This window comes from Formica exsecta, unplaced genomic scaffold (genome assembly GCF_003651465.1).
Source record: "Formica exsecta isolate Colony F162 unplaced genomic scaffold, ASM365146v1 scaffold174, whole genome shotgun sequence".
Taxonomy (NCBI): domain Eukaryota; kingdom Metazoa; phylum Arthropoda; class Insecta; order Hymenoptera; family Formicidae; genus Formica; species Formica exsecta.
Window position 1 is genome coordinate 507,616 of NW_021849056.1, and position 22,030 is coordinate 529,645.

General features: G+C 36.8%; 3 protein-coding genes across 7 annotated transcripts; 2 read left to right on the forward strand and 1 right to left on the reverse strand.

Moving 5' to 3' along the window:
- Window positions 1-53: 53 nt before the first annotated feature.
- Window positions 54-11,845, forward strand: LOC115233374 (protein bicaudal D). 3 transcript variants are annotated; one of them, XM_029803745.1, is made up of 9 exons: window positions 54-474; window positions 725-910; window positions 1,393-1,533; window positions 1,612-2,448; window positions 2,580-2,726; window positions 2,967-2,999; window positions 3,750-4,185; window positions 4,320-4,574; window positions 5,256-11,845. In XM_029803745.1, the coding sequence occupies exons 1-9, from the start codon at window positions 451-453 to the stop codon at window positions 5,489-5,491; spliced, it is 2,295 nt and encodes a 764-aa protein (XP_029659605.1). In that variant the 5' UTR covers window positions 54-450; the 3' UTR covers window positions 5,492-11,845. The 3 variants fall into 3 exon arrangements, with proteins under 3 accessions (XP_029659605.1, XP_029659604.1, XP_029659606.1); XM_029803744.1 differs by having other exon boundaries at window positions 54-371; window positions 614-910; XM_029803746.1 differs by lacking the exon at window positions 2,967-2,999 and having other exon boundaries at window positions 56-371; window positions 614-910.
- Window positions 11,846-12,334: 489 nt separating this feature from the next.
- LOC115233376 (mitochondrial chaperone BCS1) lies at window positions 12,335-16,043 on the forward strand. 3 transcript variants are annotated; one of them, XM_029803750.1, is made up of 8 exons: window positions 12,335-12,848; window positions 12,910-13,101; window positions 13,216-13,355; window positions 13,436-13,630; window positions 13,750-13,983; window positions 14,073-14,243; window positions 14,349-14,599; window positions 14,746-16,043. In XM_029803750.1, exons 1-7 carry the CDS (start codon window positions 12,718-12,720, stop codon window positions 14,561-14,563), a joined length of 1,278 nt encoding a protein of 425 aa, XP_029659610.1. In that variant the 5' UTR covers window positions 12,335-12,717; the 3' UTR covers window positions 14,564-14,599; window positions 14,746-16,043. The 3 variants fall into 3 exon arrangements, with proteins under 3 accessions (XP_029659610.1, XP_029659609.1, XP_029659611.1); XM_029803751.1 differs by lacking the exon at window positions 14,746-16,043 and having other exon boundaries at window positions 12,336-12,660; window positions 12,749-12,848; window positions 14,349-14,617; XM_029803749.1 differs by lacking the exon at window positions 14,746-16,043 and having other exon boundaries at window positions 14,349-14,617.
- Window positions 14,646-20,915, reverse strand: LOC115233375 (mediator of RNA polymerase II transcription subunit 15-like). The gene is made up of 7 exons (XM_029803747.1): window positions 19,476-20,915; window positions 19,000-19,268; window positions 18,125-18,578; window positions 17,509-18,018; window positions 17,098-17,348; window positions 16,623-16,873; window positions 14,646-16,526 (listed from the first exon to the last, which is right to left on the reverse strand). The coding sequence occupies exons 1-7, from the start codon at window positions 19,587-19,589 to the stop codon at window positions 16,234-16,236; spliced, it is 2,142 nt and encodes a 713-aa protein (XP_029659607.1). The 5' UTR covers window positions 19,590-20,915; the 3' UTR covers window positions 14,646-16,233.
- Window positions 20,916-22,030: the final 1,115 nt, after the last annotated feature.

Genomic DNA, 22,030 nt, shown 5'->3' on the forward strand with positions numbered 1-22,030 from the left:
GTGTTCGCGTGATTCTCCCCCCCCCCTTCCCCTCCTCTCGCCCGTCCACCCGCGCTTCGCCGTAACCGGACTGTCACTGTCGCGCCGCGTCTGTCAAAATCGGCGAGTGGCTCGCCGACGGTGGTTCTCGGGTCGCTAGATAGGATGTGAAAAGGAAAAGGAGGACCTGCCTGTCGCGCGCGTCCCGTCGAAGCGAGGAGGTAAAATTACACGAGACGTGACGTGACGTGACGTGACGACGGAGGAGCTAAAGGTACGACGCGCCTGATCGACGATTACCGAAGGATGCGTCGGGCGATCGGCGTCCATTTGTTACGATAACAACGACGAGAGGTGCTGGTGGAGGTGGTGCGGGTGACGAGGTAAAGGAGGGGAGGGAGACGAAGAGCGTGACAGCGACATTGCCATCGTCGTCGTCGTCGTCGTTTATCATCATCGACGTAACCAGCGATGGCCGCCACCACCGTCGACGAGGTCACGAGGTCGAGAACCGAGATTCAACGGCTGTCGCGCGAGCTTGCCTTGGCCTCCACCGAGAAGGTACAGTCGGCGAAATACGGGCTCGCGCTGCTCGAGGAGAAGTCGAGCCTGCAGCAGCGATGCAACGACCTAGGGGAGGGAGACGAAGAGCGTGACAGCAACGTCGCGACATTGCCATCGTCGTCGTCGTCGTCGTTTATCATCATCGACGTAACCAGCGATGGCCGCCACCACCGTCGACGAGGTCGAGGGACTGAGAACCGAGATTCAACGGCTGTCGCGCGAGCTTGCCTTGGCCTCCACCGAGAAGGTACAGTCGGCGAAATACGGGCTCGCGCTGCTCGAGGAGAAGTCGAGCCTGCAGCAGCGATGCAACGACCTCGAGGCCCTCTACGAAAACACGAAGCACGAGCTGGAGATCACGCAGGAGGTTAGTACGAGTGCCGGATTTTTCGACACGCCCGATCACGCGTCGTGAGAGGGAGAGAGAGAGAGAGAGAGAGAGAGATAGAGCGAGACTGAGAAAATTTATTCTGTCCTTGCAACAATTTTCTCGAAAGCGATAATTAAGCGTGATAGCACAAATAAGAAATGCGAGCGAGTTTAGAGTAAAGATTTAATAAACAGCAACATGTGAAATGAATACTCAGAAATAGTGATTAAACGTTTTTCTTGAAATAGAATAGATAACAAATATATTAATTTAACTGTAGCAGTGTATATATAAGGAGAATGCACATGATGAAATAACTCGATCAGTGTGTCCATATCAGATAATCAATGTATAGATAACAATATCTATCTTAATTGTTCTAAAATTCCAGTTTTAAGAAAATATATATTATAATTATATATAAGTAAAGATGTATATTTATTCCTAATATAAATAAAGCATATATGTCGTTATTTCAGGCCCTCGCAAAGTTTCAGACAACCACAAAGATAACTGCAAAGAGCGGCATCGAACAAGAAGAGAGTCTTCTTAACGAGAGTGCCGCCCGGGAAACGTCTCTGCAGTCGCAGATTATTGAATTGGAGTGTGAAACAAAACAGGTTTATATCAAGTTGATCGCAATTATTGACTTGTACGAAATGAGACTGTCGTTTTGAAATGTTATAAATTGTTTTTAGTTACGTCATGAATTGGAACGAGTACAAGCGGAACGCGATCACGCGCTGCAGGAACGCGAGGACATTGGCAAAGATCACCAGCAAGCGGAGACGGAACGTAAATCGTTGCGGACGGAATTACGGGAGTGCAGGTTTCGCGAGACCCGTCTGCTTCAGGATTACTCCGAGTTGGAGGACGAGAATATCTCCTTGCAGAAGCAAGTGTCGAGTTTGCGATCCAGTCAGGTAGAATTCGAGGGTGCCAAACACGAGAATCGAAGACTCATGGAGGACCTTGACCTATTAAATAGCCAAGTGGAAGAACTGACAAACTTGAAGAAGATAGCGGAGAAGCAGATGGAAGAAGCGTTGGAGTCTCTACAAGCGGAGCGCGAGGCCAAGTATGCTCTGAAGAAGGAGTTGGATCAGAGAATCAACAGCGAGTCGATCTACAATCTCAGTAACCTTGCGCTCTCTATCCGAGGCATCACGGAGGATCAGACGATATGTAGCGATGGCGAAGACGATTCGCCTGCACTGCGTAGAATCGAGGCAGATCTAAAGACGCAGGAACCAGGCACGTCCGCGTCCGACAAGCAGGTCGACTTATTCTCCGAAATTCATTTGAACGAATTGAAGAAATTAGAAAAGCAGCTGGAACTCGCAGAGACTGAAAAGGCCCACTTAACGCAAAACTTACGCGAGTCGCAGTATGCAGTCGAGAAAAGCCAGGCGGAATTGCAATCGTTCGTTGCACGAATAGTGCAGCTGGCAGCGCATGTGCAATCGCTGCATCATCTTCATTCGAAGTTGCCAGAAACGCAGAGTGAAGAAGCAACGCTGGATAAACTCAATCAGGTATGTTTGCATGTACATGGTTTTGCTAGTAAATTGTTTTTAATTTTGATATAAAAAAATAAATAAATAAAAATTACATTCAGTATTCACTTGGAAGTATTATAATAATGACACTTTACTGTTTGGGACAGGCTATTGTGCAATATCATCAATGGAGCACCATGTCCGCTCGCGAGGTTAATCAATTGCAGAAAGATCTGGCAGAATTGGAGAACGGTTTAACCATATCTGACTCCACGCAACAGCTAAGAACAGAGCTGACAAATTTGAGAAACAAGGTATGCATTTATCTTACTGCTATATTTTTCAAAGAAATGCATTATACAACAGCATTATCGCAAAACTTGCGATTAAGAGGAAAAATGTAAGTTAATAGACTATGCTATAAGATATAAAGAAAGATGAGAGAGAAAGAATGCAAGAGTTTGCTCTAATGGTAAGAATATAAATATGAATACGACACTGGCGCAATCATACGTGCAAAACTTAGACGTTGAATAGAAATTGTGGCGTTTCAGATACCCGAGTCAGAGAAGAGCCTTCGAGAAAAGGTTGGATTACGTGTGTTCCTTTTGACATATTTACCAGATATTTCAATAACAATTTGTCTTGTTGGCTCCTCTAATGATCCGTACAATGAATACTTGCTTCTCAATGTCCTAACAGCTCGATATATACATATATCGCTTCCCATCTCATACTTTTTCGTATATTTAACTGTACACGTTTTCGAAGCTACTGACGATTTCACCATCATTCCATTGAATGTAGATCCATGTTTGAGAATTACATCATTTCTTCGAGCACCATGGACTCTCGCCCTCATTTAGTCTCACGCATGGATCGTCGCATCAAGCGCATTTAAATAAAAAGTATCATTGCTCGAAAGAAATGACGTACGGATCCGCTATGCACCGTGGCTTTTGAGACAGAATGCGCTTAGAAACGAGAATTCAGAATCGATCACTTTCTTCCTTCTATACGTAAATTTCGTGCGCATCTAACGTAGCATGTCGATCGTGGAATTCGCCCAGCTTGTCTTTGCACGATACTCGGAGAGAAAAAGAAATCAGATATCTGCAAACGTATTATATACTCTTGCAAAATATCTCTGCTATTACTTGCAGAACTTACGAACGTGATCCTAAATAAATCCATCCGATTTTTGCGAATTTCATCTCGCGAACAAATTTCCGATAAATACGCAGTATCAAGTAAAAAATGCACCTAACGCATTTATTGCGATTGGTAACGCACTTTTGTACGCGCGCTTGATATTTCCTTATTTTCCTTCTTTTCAGCTCTTGGATACGGAACAAAGAAGCATGCAACTCGAATCGGACGTATCCACTTTGTCGAAACTCACCGCGGAAGCTGGCGGTTTTCTTGATTCTGCTCAGAACGATTTGCAGAACCTCTCCGACGAGCTCGCGCAGCTCTACCATCACGTGTGCACCGTTAACGGCGAGACTCCCTCGAGAGTGGTGTTGGATCACGAGAAATCGGAAATTGTGCCCGAAAAGGAAGAGGAGAACGGTAAGATGGATTGGTGTCGAACTCTATTCAAGACCGACATCAAGATTAAGGATCTAGAAAGTCTCAGCAAATCAAAGGAAATTGCGAAGCACATAGAGACCGCGATGGACCAAATAAAATATCTTAGAAGCGCCGTAGAACACACAATCGAATTATCCAAAGTCAAGGGAATGCAGTCCAACATCTGCAACGTTTGCGAGAGTAAATATATTTCTAAACTTTATTAAACATAATCTTGCCATTATTTTGTGTAAAAAATGTAGAAATAGTTCTTTATATCGGTAAATCAATTTCTATTTTTTTTTTTTAACTGGAAATTGAATTTTCGTTTTCAGCTTCTGTCAATGAGAACAAAGCAGAAATAACGGATCTTCAAGAGCAAGTCATTAGATTAAAGGCCTTGCTGTCCGCTAAACGAGAGCAGATTGCCACATTAAGAACAGTGCTTAAATCAAACAAAAACACGGCAGAAGTAGCGTTAACGAACTTAAAGAGCAAATACGAAAACGAGAAGAGTATCGTCAACGAGACAATGCTCAAATTAAGGAATGAGCTTAGAATGTTGAAGGAAAACGCTGCAACCTTTTCGAGTGAGTATTTAACTTCTATATCTTTTTCTGTCTTTGCTATACAGGTAGAAATTTAATTTAAAAAAATGTTTTGTAAGAAGAAATTATATTAAGATAGAATTATGTTAGATGACACTTTTTTGCCATGAATCTTTACTAAATCTTTCCCTTTTAAAAGACAATTCTACGAAACCTACAGTCGTTAAATTGAAATTCAATAATGTAACTTTCTTTTTCTATTTTGTTCCGCACCTAACACCTTCCTACTAATGCGTCCATTAAAAACTGGTTGCTATTAGCCTTAATAAATGCAGTGTTGTTAATTCTGTGGGGTACTGCAATTGACTTTTCAAACGCTCTTTTTTTGTGCCATAACTATTGTATTGCCTAAAAATCAACATATGTATACTGCCAAGTGTAACATTTCTCTTCAAAACGTGACTAGTCAAGCGCTCGTTTAAAAAACGTAATGCAAACTACCGTGTATATCTGGTCTTTTGTTGGTGCATATTTCTTCTCTGACATTTCATGAGAGACTTTACGTTACATATCTATAAATATATTAAATGTAAAAATGACTTTCGATTATTATATATGAAGCCTAATATCGAAAATGAACACGCTTTTCTAATATGCATTCCTCTATCTCGTCCGCTTGTCTCTACATCGTGTTAAACCCCGCTCTAACCATACGCTCTCCAGGTCTGCGTGCAATGTTTGCTGCACGCTGCGAAGAATACGTGACGCAAGTGGACGAGCTCCAGCGGCAACTCGCCGTGGCGGAGGATGAGCTCGGCCTCACCATGAAGCTGGAGGAGCTGGAGGTCGATCGGGAGCTGCGCAACACCAGGAGACACGCTGCCGGCGCAAACGGACGCGGCAGACCGCGACTGTCGCAACAGACGAACCGTCCCCACTTAGGCAGAGATTTCTTCTAGAAAATGATGAAGATGTGGAGTAAGATATTCTGAGAGAAGCGAGAATTTTGAGAACCTTTTCGAATTTTTCTACTCGTTGTCGTTGGGGCTGAAGGACTGTGTGTAGTGAGTATACAATTGACTTCTTCTTTGTTAAAGAGACATCCCGCAGTCATGGGTACGTGTGCACCATAATAATCGTCGCGGCAAATTCCGTGAAACGTATTTTTACAAAGAGATGGACGGGATACACGATAAGTATTTGAGGAAAAAAAAAAAAAAGAAAATGACGACGCCGTCCTCACTAAATACGGGAGAGAATCCTGCTCGGTGAACGGGAATTGGCTACGTTTTAAAGGTTTCGAAATGTTCAGTTTCATACCCCACGAATTTTGCTCCATATCATAGAGTCTCTTCGGGGAGTCTCTGCCTTGTGTTACCACTATTGTTAGTAGAGGAATTTAAGGAGTGTATAGGATATACACTTTCGTTGAGGGCGCCCGCGGTTTGCGGAGTCGCCGTGTGCAAGTTTAATGCGAATTCTACGTTCTACGTGACGATACGCGTTAGTTGCGTTAAACTGTCAAGTGCATTAAATTAACGCGAATGATTCATTCTCGATCGTTTTTATTGTACAGAGGAAACGTTCTACGTTTTGAACTTTGATTTGTCGTGCTCTATCATTGCTTTAGCACGCTTATTTATTACGTATTCTAATATATTCATTATTGCCTCGATGATCAGAGGATATTCTGTTGATGGTTGGTATGTAGCATAATAATCATCTCCGGAACGTTTCGTCAAGGATAAAAATGCTTTCACGTACGTTAAAAGGAGAAGACGCACGGCGAAAGAAACGTATACCGTTTGTAGGTAGTTAGCGCGGAGAACGGCAAATTTTACATTGCATACCACATAGAGACAATATTAATATCTCGCGCGTGACCGGTAGAGTTTATAATCAAAGTAGCGAAATGGAATGTCGTAGTAGCAAGTAGATTTGAAAATTTTAGACGGTAGCCGAATAAAAAAGAACACAATAGGAGGACCTATCTTCCAAGTAGGATACTTCAGGTCACATCTCCGCCACAAAAACGACACTCGGATGCATATAGATCCACTTATTTATGCCCTCTTATTTGACGATTGATTTTTTTTATGCATGAATAAACCATTTTTTTATTCGATCGAGTCATAAAAATATTTTGATATATTGGAAATGGAACAGCCGATGCTGCCTTTTGTGTTCTGGAAAAAAATCAAAGAGCTATATATAGATATTACATAAGTATGAAAATGTCATTTTTTCTCTATATTAAAAAAATTACGTTAAAAAGTTAATGTTAAATTCATGATTTTAGGCAGCTTATTTTTTTCTATCTCCGAGACGCGGGGATTCGATTGTTCCAGTGTTCCAAGATATTACAAATATTTATCTTTTATCGTTAAAGATCGGTATACGTTTTTACAATCTCGTTGTTAGCTATGGAATGTGCAACGTACGATACCTCGTTCTTTCTAATAATTTTATTGTAGTAAACGCGGCCTAAATGGGCTTTAAATCATTTAATTGACAGCTTGTTGAATTTACACTTTTATCGTGTTTTTTACTGAAGTTAACTATTACACCCGCATTATTGTATTCGAAGCAGCTATTCGATGCGAGTTTTATCATTTGTTACTTTTATTTCTATATACATTTTTTTATTGTAACGCAAAACGCTTTGTAAGGCACTTTTAATAGTTCGTTGACGCATAATAATCGCTGATCTCGCTCGACGAGATCACGAAAAGGTTCCTTATTTAAAAAAAGAGGACACACGCATATATAGTTCTGACTACTAGTTTTTATTAATTATCGCTGTTTTGTCAGTTTTGTAGAAGTGTAATTATCGTGATAAGAGTGTGTGTGCTCAGTGCATTTCGCAGAATGCTCTTTTACTTTGATATTTTCCATAAATACATCCGTATGTATGTTTTCTTCTAGTAATAAATATATTTATAATTCATAGCCCGCCGTTGCGTAAAGCAGTCATTCCAATTAAAACACTCGATTATGTAGCTGCCCGATTGTTATAAAACTTCTGAGCAGTATCGACCGTATTAGTATTTTACAAATATATTAACTATTTTATATATATATATATATTTTTTACATATATATTTAATAGTTGATTATCATAATTATTAAGATGTGCACACATAATTGAAATACATTCAATGTAATGGAGCATTCTGTGCGAATAAATTTACACATATATTTATAACGTGAATGCTATCATAGATTGGCTTCAATCAAATCTGTTATCACGGCTATTGCCACTATTATCTTGATTATTATTATCATCGCTATCTTTTATTATTGATGCAATTGTACATTTATTGTCGTAACTATTGCCTGTCGGCTTCGCGATAAGACGAATACCTAAAGAGAATTTATCGACCGTTTATTAATTAATTAATTATCGCTATTATATCTATATCGTGTCGTCTTTATATCGCGCGTCACCTGTGTCTAAGACGCGTGTCACGAATGGAAATCCTATCTTTCATTTTATACAGTTCAACGTCGACGATATTCTATCGATGTTGATATTCAGAATAAAGCATTTTTCGCAGATTTTTATTTTCTTTACGATTTATTTCCTATGTCGAATCTCTAATTTCTCGCCCGTCTTAAATATTTTTCTTAAACGATAATACGTGGATTAGCAATAATTATTAGTTTACTTTATTATTAGTTGACTGCACTAACAAATTTTTAATTAATTTGTAATAGGTCAACTGACTTTGTTGAATGGTCCTTATCTCCTTTTAGAGATTTTAGGATTAATTATATAATACATAGATAAGAAAATAAACATTTATTTTAACACTTAAACGTTTTAATGTAGATTGGTGCAATTGATCCTAAATAATACTATTGTATAATTCTATAATTATTCTTAAATATATTATATGTATACATATATAACTTTCCAAGAGTAAAAGAAGGAAGAATTTTGCAAGATTCGTACACACTCTTAGGCGCTAGACACAGGTCAGGCTAATTTATATCCATAAACCGAGCCAGTCTCAGACCACCGTCCCTTCCCTTCTCATTATGCATCACTGTCGGGAACAAGCCGGACAAAAAAAAAGATTCTTCCTTTTCTCGAGAAACTGTCCTCAAACTATTTTTCACGAGAAATTTCGTCCTTGACTCAACTTAACCGTCCGCGCTGCATCACGCGACTAGAGACGTTAGTATCAGAGAAAACATATAAATCTGTAATGTTACAATATGAAATATAATTATAAGAAATTCGGAGACTGCGCATGATTATTGATATTTAATAGTTATGTGATATATCAGGAATTTGATTTTTACAAACAGATCTGTTTTCTATCGATAAGAAGATCTGTGCAGTTTCTTGTTGCAATTTAGATATATGTTAGATATTTTGCTTGTTAATTGATTTCTGAGAGAATCACGATAATGAAAGCACGGTCTCCGAAGGATTGTTAAAAAATTGATGAATGTGAGCGTCCAGTCGCGGTAGCGCATAGCTTTGACAATTTTTGCCAAAAGTAATTCTGTCCTTTCGAAGGAACCCGACACGGTCCTTCTGTACATTTAGCGTCCTTTATAAAGTTCCTCTATGTAAAAGGTTGCGTATCAGCATCATGAATATATTGATCGATGATTTATTACCTATATAAATAATTTCAATGTCCGGCTAAAATATGTCTTGTAAAATCTTTTTTTGTAATAAATTTATACGAAGGAGGGAAAAGGCAATTAAGAGCCAACGCGGTTATTTGTTCGCATATGTTTTATTATAATCAAATTATATTGACATTGTAATTAATATAAGTGATGATAGGCATAATCATAAAAAGCATACGTACATTCGGTCCTTTTTTTGGATCATCTTCAGCGCAATTACAAAATAAATATAGTAATTAATATAAGTAAAAATAATTAATATAAACATTCTGTGTCTAAACTCTGTGTCGAAACATTTAACTTCTGAAATGGTATTAAAAGGCAAAAAATAGCCTTAATTTGCAGACAGACACAGAATATTTATATTATACAGATGTAATAGATAAATTAAAACTTGAATATCACGCCGTCTTATTTGTAAACATCCCTCTGTATTCGTATATACTTTATATATCTTGCGATATGAAAAGACTTGACATTCTGTCTCGAACGTTCGTTGTATGTAACATTTATCTTCTTTACAACATGTGTGACTCACTCAAGTTCGATATATTTGTATTGCTTTTTTAATGTAGTATATTTTATTGGACAGTCTCTCTTTATCTCGAAGGTTCATTATATAACATTTGCCTTCTGACGATATAAGTGACTCACTCTTATTGTGTATATTATTATTATTACACACATTTTTAATATAATATATTTCATTTACTTGTAATTGCGCTGAAGATGATCTAAAAAAAGGACCAAAACGTACGTTTTTTATGATTATGTCTATCATCAATTAATTAAAATGTCAATGTAATTTGGTTGTAATAAAATATTTACCGCGCTGGCTCTTAATTGCCTTTTCCCTCCTTTGTATGATATATTCATAAGAGCTTTTATTAGTTTATTTTAGTAATAAACTTATATATTATTTTAAAAAGATCGAAAAAATACACAACCTGTGTACCGAATTATTTATCAAGATCGTGTTTAAGATTCTAAGCTAGAAAAAGCGAGAAACAGAACGAGTTTGAGACAAACCGAATTAAATAATTTAAAGAGAAAATCGAGAGGAGAGTACATTGTGAACAATAATATTAGAATCTGCCCCGTCGAAGATTGGTAAACGAGGAGGTAATTGGGCTGACGGACAGATTTATGCTCAAGGCTTCCACAAAAGTTCTTATTGCGTCCCGTCCGGCGAATCTCCCGATGGTGGTGCGTTTAGATACGTGAGACTAGGAGTAATAAAAGAAAAAGAGAGAAAAAATGTAAAACTCGCGAATAACGAGTCCGATTAGCTGTAACACGATGTAGACTAAGAGATTAATCGACTGCGTAATGTGCGCTGAAACTATTTCTCTAAGATTCGGAGAGAAAGAGAGAGATCTCTTGATGTAATGACATGCATGAGACGTCCCGACGACGTTGGATGTATCGCACTTTAATCGGGTCCATGTTGCACTTACGCGAAATATTTTTACACTTCGTCATTGACAGATTGTATCTCTTAGTAATAATTATCGATGCGCAAGCTGGACAGCATTATCAGATAGCATTTTGCGAATTTGTGAATTGTCATTAAGCGGTATTATATACATTCTTTCTTGTATATAGATATTATTGTGTTAAGATATTTTATTTGTGGTATAAAAAACTATAGAAATCATTTCTTTAATTTACGAAATACGTTTCGAATAATGTTCACAAATTTGCAGAATGACGTAACGTTCCAATTGTTATCTAAGTTATTAAGTATCTCTTTTTAAATCAAATTTTACTCGGAGAAATTATTTATTATTTTACTGTATTATGTTAATTATAGACGAGTTAAATATTATTAATTATATTCTGAGATATAGAATATGTGCATATAACTCAATTAATTTGATATTCTAGAGTTGCAATTTTAGTAATCTTAATGTAGTAATATTTATGTATGTGTGTGGACTTGTATAATAACTATTTTTTATTTAACATATATATTTAGAATTCAGTATTTGGTATTGCATTTCGATCAGCGTGGAGAGAGACAGAGCTAATAAATTATTAGTGAGTTTTTTTAGTTCAGTATTCATACTGTTCTCCATTGAAAGAAATATCTTTATCAAATTGGTTTTATATTGATCATGGACCCAGAACATTGTATGTTGTATATACTGTAAATGCACTCTAGCGTTACGGCATCAATAATATACATTATATGAAAACGTACCAAATTTCGCAGAGATTAGCGAAAACGATTTATACATACATACATATATATATATATATATATTATACGAAGGTCTCAACGAGCATTATATTTTCTCCGTAGCTATTATAGCACATTAATCGTTAAATCGTAAGAAGAAAAAAAAACATCCGGAACCAACCATTTATAGCAATCTCGTGATTTTTGTCCCGCGTTTATTGACAAGTAATCGGAACGGAGACGCCAGTTTTAAATTAGATCGAATGTAGCTGTTAAGTAGATGTTCAGTAACATTATTTACAGGTAAAAAATTTAAAAAAAGAATCGAAAAAAAAGAGGGAGAAAGAGACAAAGGTAGAGATGCGTATTCAAGCCACACTCGTGGTACCTGGAGTTGACGTTTATTAAACAATAGTATATTATACGTAGTGGAGATTCTTTTTGTAACATAAAGTGAAATATAATCGTTTGTAACATGATTAAATTTTTATCATATCCTTATTATTATAATTATTTATAAGAATATACGCGTGTATGTATGTGTATATACTGCAATATTATTTATTTTAATCTAATCTTATTTTAATCATATAAAGTCTTGTGAAGAAAGTAGATCAAAAAATGCTATTAAATATTGCTAAATGACTATTTATAATTACGGCTACGTTATATTATAAAATGCAATATATTATATAAAAGGCGTTAAAAATGCCTTCCCTTTCAGTTTATAATAATATATAATATATATAATAACATAATAAATATTTTTGTTTATAATAATATATAATAAATATTTTTGAAAAAACCGGTCTGGGGCTAAACACTGATCACGTGATGAATACACGAGTTGAGGTGCGTTCGGAAATTCTATCCGTGAAGTAGAGTAGTATTTAATTGACCAATCAGAACAAAGAAATAGTTGCTCCTTCTTTATCCTGATTGGTCGATTAAACGCTACTTTATCCTACAGGTAGGATTTTCGAACGCACACTTGATGCTCTGGATAGTGTGCATAATCTTTATGATTGTACAATTTTATGTATAGCAAAGGCTAATAAAATAATTTAAAGCAATAAAGTCATAAGAAAAAGTCTAATAGTAAATGTGTTATATCATTTTCTTAAAAAGTCCAATAGTAAATGTGTTAGAGCACTTTAAAAAAAGAAAAAATGACACAATTAATTGCTCTTGCATTTTACTTCTGTTTATATAATTAAAATGATCACTGTAATTGGAAGACTTGGAATGAATTAATTTCCAACACACGCAAAGAGAAATTGCTAATTAATCTTTAATATAGTATATAATTTTATATCGCTATTTATATAAGAAAATTGTACAATATTAATTTGCATTATGACATTTGTCGAATATATACAAACTTTAGCCGATAATCCTTACTTTGGTGCTGGTTTTGGTCTTTTTGGGATTGGGGCTGGAGCTGCTTTATTGAGAAAAGGAGCACAGTTTGGAGCTGTACTATTTAGGTATTCTATCAAACATTGTTTATATTTTGTAAATCATATTATTATTATCCTTTATTTATAGACGGCATTATATGATCACTCTGGAAGTGCCATGTCGCGATAAAAGTTATCAGTGGCTTCTACAATGGATTACGCATAAAGGTGCACAAAAGACACAACATCTTTCTGTAGAGACTAGCTTTGAACAGAAAGAAACTGGTCACGTGAAAACCAAATATGACTTTATTCCAAGTATAGGTACTCATTTCTTCAGGTAAAAAAACATTGCCAGATACCTTTAAACTTGTCTTTGACAATAATCATGATTTTATCCTGTGCATCAAAATTGTTCTATTTTCTCATTAAACATGTTTCTTCATTTCTGCAGATATAAGGGGAACTGGATAAAGGTTGAAAGAACAAGGGAGCAACAGACTTTAGATCTACACATGGGTATACCATGGGAAACTGTACAATTGACAGCATTCGGCAGAGACAAAAGCATATATTTTAGTATTCTTGAAGAAGGTTGAGGTTCTTGCAAAATATATTTACAGATATGTTATATAACAAATCAAGAAATCAGAGGCAATTCTTAATTCGTATAGCCAGACAGATGGCTTTGAAAGAGCATGAGGGAAAGACTATAATGTACACTGCCATGGGAAGCGAGTGGCGACAGTTTGGACATGCCAGGAAGAAGAGACCATTAGAATCTGTCGTTTTGGATACCGGCATTTCCGAAAAAATAGTAAGCGATTGTCAGGAATTCATCGATAATCCGTCATGGTACAGTGAAAGAGGTATGCAAACTTAAATCTGTTTGCCGTTTTAATTGCAAACACCTGATATATCAATGATATTAAAAATTGATGTGGTTTCTTCCTGCATTACTTTTTCTGATAAAAGTCAATTTTTCTAGGGATTCCGTATCGCCGAGGCTATTTGTTACATGGACCTCCGGGATGCGGAAAGTCTTCATACATTACCGCGTTGGCTGGGGAATTGGAGCGCGGTATTTGCGTTTTAAACTTATCCGAGAGAGGCCTAACAGATGACAGATTGAATCATTTATTAGCGGTGGCTCCACAGCAGACTATTATCCTGCTCGAGGATATCGACGCCGCTTTTAGTAGTAGAGAAGAATCTAAAGAAGGTATATATACTCCTGGAAACAGAAAATATAATACAAAGATCTATTATTTATCATGTTACTTTGTTTTATATTTGTTTCCAATATTTTAGTTAAAGCAGCATATGATGGTCTCAATAGAGTAACATTTAGCGGTTTATTGAACTGCTTAGATGGTGTAGCCTCTACAGAGGCTAGGATATTATTTATGACAACCAATTATTTAGACAGATTAGATCCTGCGCTTGTTAGACCAGGCAGAGTCGATGTCAAAGAATACATTGGTATGTATATAAAAAAATAGAAAAATAAAAACGCTTAAATAAAAAGCTAAAAGAAACTTATATAATAATCTCAATATACTATCACACATACATTCTTTTTTTCAGGTTGGTGTAGCACAAATCAAATCGAACAAATGTTTTTACGATTCTACAAGGAACCAGGTAAAGATCCTAGTGTACTTGCAAAGAAATTTGCAGAGAACATTATATCCTTTAAAAGAAACGTTAGTCCGGCGCAGATTCAAGGATACTTTATGTTCCACAAAAATAATCCCGAGGCGGTCATAAATAATGTTACACAAATTTGGGAACTTACATGATGAAAGATGAAACTGTAGCTATATTTCGGAGTAAAGGTATATGTTCGTGACTAATGTATATGCGATTGATTTAATATCCCTCTTCTGTACAAAGATACTTTATTATTTATAAAGAAGACCAGCCAACATATATAGTATGGAGAGTGAATAATAATCATTTTTATTTTTCTTTTATAAAACAGATATAAAACGAATGAGATCTCAATGAGAACGTTGTTGTAAATATTTCTATTAATTTTGTAATACATCACTATGTATTAAAAAATTAAAGGAATGTTGTGTGTGTGTGTATCACATATTGTGAAAACGCGATACATTTATTTATAAAATGTGAGTGTACATAATACTCTTTTGAGTATTATTATGCGAAATGAAAAAATGGACATTTGAAATATCAGACAAAATCTTTCTACAATATCTCGTACTTCTCGTGTGTAATTCTCTCTAGTGCACTACTTTGCATTTGTACCACCAGTAATTGTATATGGACGAACTATATGAATACTGCTTTGTAAAAAAGAAGAAAAAAACGTAAGTATTGTAACAAAACTTTCTTGCAATACAGATACTGATTCTTAATCAGACGCTACTTGTTAGAAAAGCTGGCAAGCTTATGTGTGTAGAAAAGAGTAACAGTCTTATAATAACATATATTTATATAATGGCAATACTATGTTTATCATTAAAAAAATGATATACATATAGTATACAAATATGAGTATGATAGAAAAGGCAGTTTACAGATTAAATGTAAGTATTTTGGCAGCCTGTTTAAAGTTGATTTACTACGCATTTTTCTCACTGGAACATGCCAATTTGTACTATAATTTCAAAGCAGATTCATATATGTTATAATTAAAAATATATATCATAGAATATACATTTTATCTGAAATCATCTATGAATACTCTCACAAAAAAAAAGATAGCACATATATCGAAAATAGATCTATTGCTGAGGATTTGCTAAAAAGTTTTTTCTTGGGCTTTCTATTCTTTATGTAATTATTGATAAGTAGTTTATCTGTTAAATCAGCAGATATCTATACTTTCTACTGATTTCATTTGATATTCAGATTTTGTTCTCTCTCTCTTTTTCAACCATTAAAAATAACATAAAATGTTCTTGATTTAATGAAGTCTAATCGTATCGTATAAATATCGATTTTTAACATATTTAATACGATTTCTGATTACGACTCTATATTATTTAAAGAGACGATATATCATAGCAAAATAAACGTCGTGATGTACATTTTTGCTACTCTACACGATTCTATATGTATTCTATATGTACATGCTATCGCGTCTTTATGCTGATTCACTTAAATTGATCTAAATGCACTGCATAGTATCATAAAAATTCTTAAGTTAATATAACTTTTTCTCACAGATATAACAATAAACTCACCAAACTTTCTTCTTGCACATGTACAGAGATTGTATTTTCTAATATTGCAATTTATGCACAAGTTAAACTGTGCAAAAGAATTCCTAATGTAAAATTGACAGGATCTGTGTATCACTTATTCTCAAATGTTTTTGGAGTTTTTTTTTATAAAAACAAAATATTGTAGAACTCTAGATCGATAAATGCGAGAATTCGCTCAAATGCACACTTCCTTTTCATTCAATTATGCTGCACGTGATTTAGATTGTCATTACTGATATTTAAAAACTCCAAATGTACGGCTCGTAATTTAGAGGATCCGTTTGTTCCATGTGACCGTTACCGCCGACCATGCACGACGGATAGGTGACACCGGAATTGCTCGACACGGGCGGAATTATGGTCGGTGCTAGCCTGCAGTCCGGTCTCTGTGGCATTATTGGACCCATCGGCTGCTGCTGCATCGGTTGCGGCACCGGTGGTGGTGGTGGTGGTGGTGGCGGAGGTAGTTGCGGCAGTGCGCTTATATTATGCACCGTTGTCATTACGTTAGGGGCTGAAGCGTAATTCGTCACTGAAGAAGAGTGATTTTAAAGATAATTAGTTTCTTTTCGAATAAATATGTGTGTTGTATTATAAGATATTGTTGCGATATTTTGACGACGCTTACTGTTTCCAGGATTGTGGAACGGTAACACAGTCTGTTCCGGTATTATGTTCGCTGGAGGCGGAGCCGGTTTTGATGTCGACGGTTCGTCGTTCTTCTTTTTCCGCGCGATGCGTTTCTGACTGCTGTTCGTTATCTGATCACGTCTTTTATTACCAGCACTCTTCTTTTTCTTTTCTCCGGGCATTTTCGGTTTGTTAGGGCGATTACCACTCGGCTGCCACAAGTGAACAGTGTGGACAGCATTTCCTTCTCTAAAAAAAGACATCACATTTAATTATACATTTTATTTTTTGTACTAGAAAAGATGTTCGAGAATTATGGAAGGATTTTAATTTCAATAATGAATTTCCTAGGGTGAATCAGTCTATATTCTGTAGTTTATCTTTTTTCAGATAAAAATTCTGAAGAAATTTCTGGGGAATTTCTTCGCGTTTATAAAGGAAAAATATAAAAATATCATAATTCACACTCTAACCCTTGCTTTTTGCCTAATTTCCAGCTGTGTATCCCAGCTTTATGAAGCCTCTCTCTAATTGTATCCACACTGCATTTTAGACCTAGCGCAGGCGCTACGTATTTAGCGGCGGTAAGAGGATGCTGAGTCGCCATCGCGACGATGGCCTCGTCTTGTTCCTTGGTAGTGATCCGACGTCGGCCCTTTCGTTCCTTGGTTTGCACATTGCCTTCCTTATGCCAACGTTCTAACCATCTTTTAACAGTACGTTCCTGATTAATTCAAAATCACGTCCATGTAAATCTCCTGCATTAATTTTTCTCGAGTTCGTAATACAACTTTCATATCTATTCGCATGATATATGATAGATGTCAGAGATCTACAATATAATTTAATATAGAATAAACTCAAAGATCAAATATTTTACATACCGATCTATCGATCGCCAGAGCAATGGACAGAGTCGACAGTCCAGCTTCAGACATTCCAATCATGCGATTTCTGATCTCCACACTAGTCTCCAATGTCCCTTTCGCTTTGCCACCCTTCTTCTTCTTTTTTTGTCGTTCCGATTCAGACTTTCTATTACTTTTCCTCGACGATTCCTTGTTCTGCTGAGGCTCGCAAGACGATTGACTATTCTCGTTGGAACTACAAGAACTATCAGATACTATGTTCGCATTCGTCTGCTCCGGGCTAGATATGCTAGAGTGCAAGCTTTGCTGTTGAATCTGATGCTCCACCGGCAATTGCTGCTGATCGAGATTATGATGATGAGTATTCTGAATATTCTGCTGATGCGATTGATCCTGCAATCGCGACTGCTCTTGCACATGCTGCTGGGTTTGTTGGGCATGATGCTGTTGCTGTTCCTGCTGCGTGTGCAGCTCTTGCAGTTGTTGCTGCTGCGGCAAAGTGTGCTCATGGGATATCGGTTGTCCCTATGAGCAATACATATGAATAGTTTTTGATACACAATTCACTTTTCTATATATAATATATATTACAATAACATGTTTTAAAACAAGCTAACAATAAGAAACAAACCTGTGGATAATGGTGACTGCCTTGTACTAAATCTAATGGCCAATTTTGTACCATATTCAATCCCGGATGTTGATAGATGGATTGCGATTGTTGCGCCAGGCCCAACGCGTTGCCAAACTCCGTCTGGCTCGTTGATAAAGGTTGCGCAGAAGGTTGCATTTCGGTGGCTTGAGGTGCGGGAGGCGGTGGTGGAAGATTTTGCTGAGGAAATACGAATTCCTGCTCTTGTTGCTGCTGCGGCTGCTGCTCGGTATTTTGGTTTTGCTTCAGAGTCTCGGGTAGTGCACCATCATCGACGTATACCTCTAGAAATTTGATCTTCTTCGATGGATTCTTCTTCTTAGTGGTACCATTCTTCTCGGATTTGCTTGAGTCTTTGGAAGTTTTCTTCTTGCCCAATTGGGTGCCGGTTGGTCGCCATACTGCCTGCTGAATCGCTGCACCATCCGCTTCACTGTTGATGGAGATAAATGCGTAATTAGACGAGAAACAGAGAGACATTAATAGCAAAACTATATTTTTACACATACACATATAAATAAAATTATATAAATAAACATATAAATAAAATATAAATAAAATAATATAAATAAAATAACATAAATAAAATTTGCCTTTTCAATTTTAAATATATTCTGATATTTTATTTAATAAATTTGGATTAAAATGAGCAATATTACACATATACTTGTGACTGTTATATACAAATACCATAATCTATACAACATATAATAGTTAAGATCAAAGAACCAAAATGAAATTTTCTGTCTCTAATGTGTACTTCTATAAATATTATTCTTTTTATTATTTTTTTATCGCGAAATAATATGAAAGAGTCTTAAGCTAATCAAAATCCTCTACTTAAAAATACAAACCCCAATGGAATCCTTTGCATATATTTGCGAGAAGGACTCCAATTGTGAATTCCAGCTTTATGCAGCCTTTCTCTCACAGTATCTACGGAACAGGTAAGACCTAACGCTGGAAGCACTGCTTTTGCTGCTGTTATGGGTGTTTGAGTAGCTAGACGAATAATCGCTTCATCCTGTTCTGTAGTAGTGGCTCTTTTGCGACCGCATCGTTCCCGTGTCTCCACTGTACCTTCCTTGTCAAATCTATTTAACCATCTCTTCACCGTACGTTGCTACAACACAATCATGTTATAATAAGGTGAATTCTATGATATTACTGGGTTGCGCAACACAAAATCAAGACATAGTAAACAAAAGCTAAAATATTCTTATAGTTTAAATTTAAGAAATTAAAGTCTATTTAACAGGCAGAGCAATTACTTTAAGTATTAATAAGAATTGCTAAACTGGACATTGTATGCAAAACAAGATTTATATACCGAGCAATTGATCGCGGCAGCAATCTCTCGCAGACCCAGACCAGCCTCGTACATTCCCACCATCCGATTCCTCAATTCGGGGGTCGTCTCGTGGACGCCTCTCGTCTTGCCCATCTTAGCTGACCTTAAGAGGCTCAGAGATTTAAATCGCACGCGACGTGTGACGTACGTGAAGGAACGCGAACCACGTGGCTTTCGTCGAGTTTGAGTTCCCTTCAAGACTCGAGGCCGACCTCGCGGTCACTCGCGAGCATCCTGGACGAGCTCGATCCACGTTGATGATATTCTCGCACTACGACGGTAGCATCCAGGATCAATTCCACGGCGAACGCCGTCGTTTCTTGATCGCCGACATTGTCGTCCGATTCCCGGTCGCCTTGCAAATTTTAACGGCTGCGGATTCACGATAAGCTTACCGCGGCCACGTCGCCGGCTCTTCCTCGTCGAGACGCGCCTCCCGTCCCGCGCGACAACAAGAAACACTCGCCGCGGTCAATACAACTGCCACTACCGTCCGCGCTGCCTCAGTACAGTCAGTCGAGATTCTTTTGTCCCCGCTCAACGCGTCTCTCGGTCGCAATCGGGACGCTGACGGGGTCGCGACGCCGTGACGTATGCGAGGAAAGCGGCGTCGACATATGGTATATCGTCAACCTGGTTCGCCGAGGATCTTCGCCTTCCAATTATTTCGCGAGCTGGAAATCTCGCGAGTATAAGTTGTCAATTAGAATCCCGCGGACTGTACCAAGAATGGCGCGGTACATTCCGCGGAGATCGATCCGCGAAAGACAGATTGTCATTTTATGCGAGATTCTTGGCAAAATGATTACATAATGTGCGACAGGCGCGTTTAATTATTAATCTTCCTAATCTTGTCTAAATCGCCGCTAAAACGAATCGCAAAATAACATTGCTATAGTCAATACTTGATCCGACAATGGAATAGACAATATTTATTCCGTGGACTATACCAAGCGGGAAAAGTACAGTCGGTGGAAGGGTTATATCGCAAGCCGCGAGAGTTTCTTCATTGAAATACCATGTCAATTGACTCGCGATTTATTCTGACATGAATATAATATATTTGTACGGCGCAATATTCCCCTGAATATTTTTAATTATATCGGTTGAAAGCGATTAATCATTGATCGCCGTAATGCCGACGCGTTTATGATTGCATTGTTGCTTTCGATGGTCAATAATTTCGCGGGCGACTGTACCGGAGAAGTGAGGTTATTCGGGGTTCGGAGTCCGCACTCGGGCGCGCTCGCCCACCTTCGCCGGAATTATATTGACCCACAAAACGCGTCCCTCGCACGAACCACGTGTCAGCTGCGTTTTTACGAGACGTGAATCAGCAAGCACCACGTGAAAATGTCGTAGAGCTATCGGTTTCTGCTTCTTTCACGTATTGTCACACTTTTTGTATTTAGAATGAAATAAATATAACGAATTATATATAATTATATATTACATATATTGTATTTCCAGTGAGAAATGCAAACCGAAAAAATGTCTATTAGACCTAATGTCTATTAAACCTAAAATAGTAGTATACTATATATATATATATATATACAGTTGCGCTCATAAAGTATTTTGACTAAGAGATTTTTTCATATATCTTTATTTATAATAGTACCGTAAATAAGTAATGCACATGAACAAAAAAGTTATTCAATTGTTACAAATTTTAGATAACAAAAATGAATATTATTAAATTTTTTTTTTTTATAACGAAAAGGCTAAGTTTAATACCTTCAAAAATATTTATCAAAATACTTACGAGCCAAGCGAATAATGAAAACGAAAAATAAAAAGTATTAATTGTTGATAATTCGTATTGATTTGTAATTTGTGCATGTGTTTCTTATCAGAGAGTCGTGTGCGACTGCCAACTTTGTTGATTACATTGATCTTTAATCGTGCGCGCTCCAAAAACTGTTTGTCAAAATACTTTTATGAGCGCAACTGTATATATAAAATGTTTTAGATAGTAAAAATTCTTACTACGTTTTCAAAATACACATATATATATATATATATATATATCACACAGCTTCTTTCACGAACCTTGTCAGTTATGGATATGTTTAATATCTTTTAATAAAATATAGAGAATTATTTAATGAGTTAAATGATTTAATTATTTTATTTTATAATTATACTATATGTTATCATATAGTATGATTATTATCGCGGCGAGAGAAATTATTTATTGGTGATGCAAGAATTGACGACATCGCAAAACAGCTGATTTGATCTGGGAAAACCACATTGTAAATCTGATTGCATCCTATACTACCCGATATATGTATATATACTATAATATGTAAAATGTGTGTATTATTGTATATAATAATAAAAATGCGCGCGCGCGTGTGTGTGCGTGTGTGTGTACAAAATATATTGTATGTAACAGCGAAAGCGATTGCGTCCGATACCCGATATATGTAAAATGCCTATGTGTGTTTTTATTGTATAATAATAAAATAATAAAAATAACCACGCGCGCGCGCGCGGGCGTGTGTGTGTGCGTGTGTAAAATGGGAAAG